The 8,565-nt window shown below is 45.2% G+C and overlaps 1 protein-coding gene across 1 annotated transcript in view; it reads left to right on the top strand.

Moving 5' to 3' along the window:
* The window catches only part of tenm1 (teneurin transmembrane protein 1), a 10,006-nt gene extending 2,212 nt beyond the window's left edge, over positions 1-7,794 (top strand). Inside the window, exons 2-8 of the mRNA XM_047809659.1 lie at positions 425-594; positions 699-958; positions 1,667-1,957; positions 2,084-2,474; positions 3,418-4,647; positions 4,858-5,000; positions 5,090-7,794. Of these exons, the coding sequence (XP_047665615.1) occupies positions 425-594; positions 699-958; positions 1,667-1,957; positions 2,084-2,474; positions 3,418-4,647; positions 4,858-5,000; positions 5,090-5,845 (3,241 nt within the window). The 3' untranslated portion in view covers positions 5,846-7,794. The remainder of the gene's footprint in view (positions 1-424; positions 595-698; positions 959-1,666; positions 1,958-2,083; positions 2,475-3,417; positions 4,648-4,857; positions 5,001-5,089) is intronic.
* Positions 7,795-8,565: the final 771 nt, after the last annotated feature.

Genomic DNA, 8,565 nt, shown 5'->3' with positions numbered 1-8,565 from the left:
GCTCTCTACCTCTCTCTCTCTCCCTTTTGATTGGCTCAGTGACCTTTCGTACACCATTCACACACACTCACACTCTCTCACACACTTACACACACTTACTGTCTGTCTCTTATACACACACTCACACACATACACACACACTCTTAGGGATTAAGGGATTATGGTGCTCACTGTGAGGCCACACTGCCCTCTAGTGGTGAGTTATGGATCTTATTCTGTATGAGCTATCAAAAGGCTGCACAGGGCAGTAAGTGTGACCTCACACACTTACTGGGGCAAGTGGGCGTGTCTTTTAGCTGATAAATGGGTGTGCAGATTTACATGCATAGTATAATGGTCAATGCTGTGCAGTCAATTAAAAAAAGTATTTACTCTGATTAAATAAATTGCTTTAAATATAATGACCTTTTATTTCTCCACACAGGTACGACATCGACGGTCACCTGATCAACGTGACCCTGCCGACAGGAGAGGTCAGTGGTTACCATGGCACTATGGAGAAGTCAGTCAGGGTGGAGTGTACTTCAAACCGAGGGCACTTCATGACCATCACTAACCACTCGCAGGACAGCACGGCGTACACTCTGCGACAAGGTGTGTGTAAAATCAGGGGTGAAGTCTTTACTGGATCATTCTTTAGTATATTATTATGTTATATTTCCCCATAATGCCCTTCAACCCTCTGCCCCACTCTGTAGGTCATGCGACGAGTGTGTACCGCGTGAGTGGAGACGGGTCTCTGTCTGCAACATACTCCAGTGGAATGGACGTCACCCTGAGCACAGAGCCCAACATGGGGGTGGGGCCGTTGCCAGGGCTGTTGCCAGGGGCAATCCACCCCACAGTGGGCAGGTGCAACATCACGCTGCCGGGAGAACAGAGCTCGAGTCTTATCGAGTGGAGGCAGAGACGAGAGCAGAGCCGAGGGAACTACAGCGTGTATGAACGCAGGCTCCGGGTAACTCACACACGCACACACACACACACACATACACACACACACACACACACACACACACACACACACACACACACACACACACACAAAAACATATATAACTTGGTGTACATGGTTGCACTGCAAAGATTTTTTTTAAATAAAATTATATAATATTTGGTTATTTTTTACGTTTTGTAGCTAAAACTGAGATACAAATCACATAAATATATTTCTCATTATTTGTTTTGTCAGTTATCTAAATAATTATACTGAAATTTCACTATTATTGAATCCAAATTGATTGTGTGAATTCTGATTTGAATTGAATTGGTATGTAAATAATTTCTGAATTTATATTTGAAACATCTCTGAATCTGTATATGAATCATCTCTGAATCATTATATAAACCATCTCTGAATCATTATATGAATCATCTCTGAATCATTATATGAATCATCTCTGAATCTGTATATAAACCATCTCTGAATCATTATATGAATCATCTCTGAATCATTATATGAATCATCTCTGAATCATTATATGAATCATCTCTGAATCATTATATGAATCATCTCTGAATGTTAATAAAGAATAAACCTTACACTTTCAGAGTGTATTGCAGGTGACATGTTTTGATGTAAGACAGCTGTAAGACAGATGTGTAACTGGGCTCTCTCTCTCTCTCTCTCTCTCTCTCTCTTTCTCTCTCTCTCTCTCTGTTTCAGGCTCATAATAGGAACGTTCTCTCTATCGACTACAACCAGGTGACTCGTGTGGGAAAGATCTACGACGATCATCGCAAGTTCACGCTGCGAGTTCAGTACGACGAGCTCGGCCTCCCTGTGGTCTGGACTCCCAGTAAATACAGCGAGGTGAAAGTGAGCTACACCTCCACGGGGCTTGTCTCCATCATCCAGAGAGGGAACTGGAGCGAACGCAGGGACTACGACAACGGCAGGCTCGTCAGCCGCACCTGGGCCAACGGCATCACCTGGAGCTACACCTTCATGGACAAGGTCGGTGTTTACACGATCCTTTTATATCCTCATATTTATCATAGTTTAAATAACATAAAAAAGACGTCATTAGGTAGTTATTCATGAAAAAAGGAACCTACGCCGTGATTTTCTCCTCTTTCTCAGTCCATCCAGCTGTTGCTCCAGAGTCAGCGTCGCTACACGTTCGAGTTTGATCAGATGGACCACCTCCTCTCTGTCACTCTGCCCAGCATGGTTAAACATGGGCTGCAGACCGCACTCTCCATCGGCTACTACCGCAACACCTACACGCCCCCCGATGGCTCCTCCCACTCCGTCGTTCAAGACCATGCTCATGACGGACGCCTCCTGCAGACGCTGTATCTCGGCTCAGGCAGACGCGTCGTGTACAGATACGGCCGAGCGCTGCGGCTCAGCGAGGTCCTTTACGACTCCACAGTCGTTAGCTTCACCTACGACGAGGCCACGGGGGCTTTAAAGACCATCCACCTGATGCAGGAAGGCTTCGTGTGTACGATACGATACAGGCAGATGGGTGAGCGCTAAATGTTCATAGAACATACGCAGACTTATCCGTACAGCATTTTTTTCAATAACTACGTTATATCTAAATGTTAAATCGTCAACTGTGGAACAAAAAACGTCCGATCAAAGTATTAAAATCTTAAAAATCATATTAATAAGAGTCAGAACATCCAAATATTTCCTTTTATAGCTAGCTAGCGAACCGAAATGCGTGTTTTATATTGCGCTAGCTTCAAAAACCACAAGACGTCTCAACTAGATGTCAAAATTCCTCTGAGCTAATAGCTAAAATGATCCCAATCATTCGCGCTAGCTGACACTGCTAGTTGTTAGCCACATTAGCCATTTGTTAGTAAATAAATGATTTAAGACTCATCACAATTTTACATAAAATGATCACAACATGTGGAGAGAGAATCATCATCTAACGAGAACAGGAAGGTTCCGGAAAATTCCACAAATCACTCCTTCTAGCTGAAGCTGCTAGTGTCTGTTTATATTAGCCACATTAGCATTTTGAGGGTGTAATATTCCTTTATGCTGCACATTGCTTCATATTTACTGCGTCTCTGAGACGAGCACTGATTTAAGAGCCACATAACTTTTCATTAGCGCGTAAAAGAGAAAATCTGTTTCCGGATCTGCGACTCTGTGCTGACATTAGCGACATCAACAAGCGGCAAAGTGACAGCTGATAAATCATAAAAACGGCTAATGTGGCTAATCATTTCTTAATCTTTTTGCTTTTTATGCAAATTTGTGTTTGCATTACTAAAACATGGCACCAAAAGCTGGCAAAAAAAAAATCAACATTTCCACTTTGCTGAGGTGGACAAATCGTTGTGCGAACAATTCCACAAATCATTTGTGTTAGCTGGCTGCGGATTTGGTTAGCCGTGCATCATGTTAGCATTTTTTGGATGTAATTATTCTAAGACATATTCTTCTCTCAGGTCCGCTGGTGGGACGGCAGATCTACCGCTTCAGTGAGGAGGGTTTGGTGAATGCGCGCTTCGACTACAGCTACAACAACTTCCGTGTCACTAGCATGCAGGCTATGATCAACGAAACGCCGCTGCCCATCGACCTGTACCGCTATGTGGACGTGTCAGGACGTATTGAGCAGTTCGGTAAGTTCAGCGTGATCAGCTACGATCTGAACCAAGTGATTACCACACACGCCATGAAGCACACCAAGATCTACAACGCTAACGGACAGCTCATCGAGGTCCAGTACGAGATCCTAAAATCTATAGCCTTCTGGATGACGCTGCAGTACGACGGAGCGGGACGTGTTAGTGCATGTGATGTCCGCGTGGGCGTCGATGCTAACGTTACACGCCATGCTTACCGCTATGACCCAGACAGCCAGCTGGCATCGGTTTCGGTTGACGATCGTCCCATGTGGCGTTATGGCTATGACCTGAACGGAAACATTAACCTGCTGAGTCACGGCGACGTTAACGTTAATGGACGGCTAACACCGATACGCTACGATCTAAGAGACAGCATCACACGTCTTGGAGATGTCCAGTACCGCATAGACGAAGACGGATTCCTGCGCTCACGTGGTAATCTTGTGTTCCATTACAGTGCTAATGGCCAGCTGCAGGGGGCACTAGAGCGACAAACAAGCCGCCGTGTTTCGTATCGATACGATGGACTCGGAAGACGCGTTTTTACCCAAACAAGCGACGGGACACGGATTCAGTTCTTCTATGCCGATCTGACAGAACCGACGCGCGTCACGCATCTGTACGATCACAGCGCTTCCGAGATCACGTCACTTTACTACGACCTCCAGGGTCACCTGATTGCTATGGAGATGAGTAGCGGTGAGGAGTTTTACGTGGCGTGCGATGTGGCAGGGACGCCGCTTGCTATTTTCAGCAGCCGTGGCACTGTAGTCAAAGAGATCCGATACACGCCCTACGGCGACGTCTACCTCGACTCGAACCCAGCCTTCACTTTGCCCTTCGGGTTCCACGGAGGGCTGTATGACCCCCTTACCCGGCTCGTTCACATCGGCCGCCGTGACTACGACACGGTCGCAGGGAGATGGACCACGCCCAATCATGACCTGTGGGCAGAGATGAGTGAAGATCCCAAACCCTTCAACCTATACACGTTCAAGAACAACAACCCATTAGGCAGCGTGCAAGATGTCACCAAGTTCACAACAGGTGAGAGGTGAAAGTGGCTCATCCCTGTTTCCAAATAGCCTTTAGTCATTAGACGGCATTCTGGTTGCCATGGTTTCCCTGTTAATGCCTAGTGGTAATGAGCTAAACGTCCTTACCGTCGGTGTTTATTTTTGTAGTTGCACTGCGTTGAGAGTTATATTTTATCTGTAATATCATATGTTTTGGACATGTTTGTGTGAATGTGTGCAGATGTTAGCAGCTGGTTGCAGTTGTTTGGCTTCCAGCTCCATAACGTTGTTCCTGGCTTTCCCACGCTGCCCGTAGAGAAAACCCAACACACGTACGAGATGATGAACACGCAGGCACGAACACACAGCTGGGAACCAAGCAAGGTGCTAGAAAATATAAAAAATATGCAAATGACCTGAAGATAAAGTCCCAGAATATATACTGAATCTGTCATGTCTGTCGCTGTGTCTAGGTCACCCTGGGGGTCCAGTGCGAGCTTCAGAAGCGTCTACAGAGCTTCATCTCTTTAGACCGCCTCCCCATGAGCTCAGCAAACGGGAAGCCGGGAAGCAGACATAAGCTCCGCCCACGCTTCTCTGCCCTCTCCTCCATCTTTGGTAAAGGTGTGAAGTTTGCTATCCATGAAGGCGTAGTTGCAACAGAAATCGTGGGAGTGGCTAGCGAGGACGGTCGTCGCGTGGCCTCACTCCTGAAAGGCGCCGTCTACTTGAGTGATCTCCACTTCACCGTCACCGGACGTGACACACACTACTTCTGCAAGGCCAGCTCACTGGAGGCGGACCTCGCCGTGGTCGGAGTCGGGGGCGGAGCCAGAGTGCTGGAGAATGGTGTCAACGTGTCGGTTTCGCAAATGAGTGCAGTGATGGGTGGAGAAACCCGCCGATTTGCAGAAATCGTCCTCCAGCAGGGGGCGTTGAGTCTGCATGTGCGCTACGGAGCAACACCGGACGAGGAACGCGTGCGAGTGATCGAGTCTGCACGAGCCAGGGCTGTGCAGGGGGCGTGGCTAATGGAGCAGAGGCGGGTGCGAGACGGAGAAGGCGGAGTCAAAGCGTGGACGGAGAAAGAGAAAGAGGAGCTTCTTACTGAGGGTCGTGTCACGGGTTACGACGGATTTTACATCCTGCCCGTGGAACAGCATCCGGAACTGGCCGATAGTCCGTTTAATGTACAGCTGATTAGACAGACTGATGCCGGGCGTAGGTAACACACACACTCACACACATGCTCGCACATGGAAACACACACACACACACACACACACACACACACACACACACACACACAAAACAGTTCTCAGCTTAGTTTCCAGGATGTTGCCAAGACAAAATCATGACAGACTTCTTTGACTCTGGAATGTGCTACAATGATGTTGTATCATTACGTTATTTAAGGAAGTGCCCTGTTTGCAAGCTTTACATCTATTCTTTTTGTCTTAATGTTTAAATTGTGACGCACAAAGCCTTCCGTTTCGACCCTAAAGGCCTCCGCTTTCGTTATTCTCTGTGGTTAAAAAAAAAAAGACAAGACGACGGCCCTTGTGAATATTCAGAATATCCTGCAGTCTTTTTATAGAAAAAACTCCAGCGAGTGACGAGTGCTACTTTACATACAGACGAGCTCCGAGGATGAAACGCTGAACAGACGACTAAAACTTCAGCTTGCGATTCTTCAGTAAACCAGAAAATTCTCCACCATAAACGTTGTCTTTCAGCTTTCTCGGACTCGGACACTTTGTACGGAGCCTCGCGATGGACACCTCGGATCGGAAACGTCACATATCGCTCGTTCTGTGTGGCCTGATGGCATTCTCTTACTCCTGTGGCCTTCTAGAAGCTCCTGTTTAAGAGGCCTTCTGCAATCTTCTGTTTCAACAGCTTACTGTATGCGGTGTGCCGTTCTGGGATCTACTGTACAGAAAGGAACGACAGAATCAGCCGTTTGCATCGTAATCCAGAATGATTTCTGTTTTTATTATTATTATTATTTATTTTATTTTTTTTTAATTAAGAAGTCCGATGTTTAATCGTATTCCAGAATGTGTTATTATTATTTTTTTTTATGCCATTCCACAAGTTTCTGTTTGTGTGGTATTCCGGAATCTACTCTTTAAACGGCGTTCCAAAACCACGTTGTTTTTTTTTTTTTTTTTTTTTTTTTTTTAATATATATATAATTTGGTTTTATTATTCCGTTTCATTGGAACTCGAAAATCGTTTGAAATCGTCTGCTTAGGTGTGGCTTTTCAAAACAATCAACTTTAGTAGCATTCAAAAGCCTTCAGTATAAATGCCATTCGGGAATTTTCTAGTTAACCGCCACATCCGGAATTTCTCTAATGTCCCTTTTCGGATTTATGTTCCTTAATTTGAAAAAGAATCCCGGCGTGATCTCTTGCTAACGTCCTTCCGTAACGTTGAAGTGGCATTCTGGGAATCTTTGCTTCAATGGCATTCCGATATATATTCTGTTAAAATACTACAAAGGAATCTAGCGCTTTGTCGGCAGTAAACGGAATTTTAAAATGTTCTTTTGTAAGCGGAATTTCCGAACCTCCTTCATGGACGGGAACGACGGAATCTCTCGTTCCGTTCGTATTCCGTAACTCGTGTGTTTAAAAAACGAGATTTCTGGAATCCTGCCTTTAAAGGGAATTCCGGAATCATCTGCTTCAATCGGCATTCTGGAATCTTCTTTTTTTGGACGTCATGCCAGGACGGTTAGTTTAAACGGCATGCTGAGTGTGTTTCCTGACTCTGATCGTGTGCCTAAAACGTCTTGCGCTTTTCCACCACAAAAGATCCGGTTCTCAGCCGGCAAACTTGCTTCGGTTCCGACGACAGCAAAAGCTACAGAACTGGAGCTGACGAACAAATGTCATCACATGCAAAGGGGGAGGGGTCATTTTGCTGCCATGACAACTATTCAAAAGAAAGCAACCCACCTTGATGGCAGGACCGGGCTAAGAAACGTGCAGACAGGAACATTCTGGGGACTCGTGGGATCGGTAGCACGGCGGCCGTGAGTCTGCAGGTCCACGGGAGAAACGCTCGACAAACAGACTGAACACGACTGAATATTTCACCATCGTTGCTATTGCTAACAAGACTTCGTTTGAGCAGCTATACGTTCAAAATAAAAACAATCACGTGTTGACGTCGTCTATCTCTGTGCTGTGTATAGAAGCTGAACGCTCAGATGGTAACGTGTGTTCTTTAATCCAGAAGTAAAACAAGATATTAAGTTCAACAACGACGTGACCGTTCACAGGTGTTCTTATTTTTACAATCGATTTTGTAACCGCTTCATGTTATACATTCGTTCTGAAACTCGTTCAAATACAGACTGGATCTTTAGACGGATTTCACGTGTACATGGGTTTAAAGAAAGAAAGAAAAAAAAACAAACGTTTTATTTAAAATAAGTAAAAATGGTAGTAAAGTACATTATAAAAGCCCAGACGAGGGCTGGCCTGAATAACTGAAATACTTGAGAGTGTGTGTGTGTGTGTGTGTGTGTGTGTGTGTGTGTGTGTGTGTGTGTGTGTGTGTGTGTGTGTGTGTGTTTGTTTCTATTTGTTTTTCTGTTCGTCTTTGGATCCTTCCTCCTCCCTGTTCGAACCCGTCGTATACAGTACGTTATTAAATCACGTTATTTCTCATCGCGACTATTTCGGTATTTAACCAAACATCCGATGATGTAATAAGCGACGATGTTCTGACTACTGATCAGAGTCCAAAAATATGTGGCAAAAGGAATGGAAATTATTTTTGCTTAAAAAACATCTGAAAGAAAATTAACAAGGATTTAAAAAAAAAACGCTGCTAACGAAACGACTCGACTCTCGGACCGTACGCTGGTTTTTAAGGACCCGGAAAGCAGACAGATGATTGTCGAACATTTTAACCATGACATCATCATCCGACA

The sequence above is a fragment of the Tachysurus fulvidraco genome, chromosome 26 (assembly GCF_022655615.1).
Source record: "Tachysurus fulvidraco isolate hzauxx_2018 chromosome 26, HZAU_PFXX_2.0, whole genome shotgun sequence".
NCBI lineage: Eukaryota > Metazoa > Chordata > Actinopteri > Siluriformes > Bagridae > Tachysurus > Tachysurus fulvidraco.
This window is presented reverse-complemented; position numbering and strand designations above follow the sequence as displayed.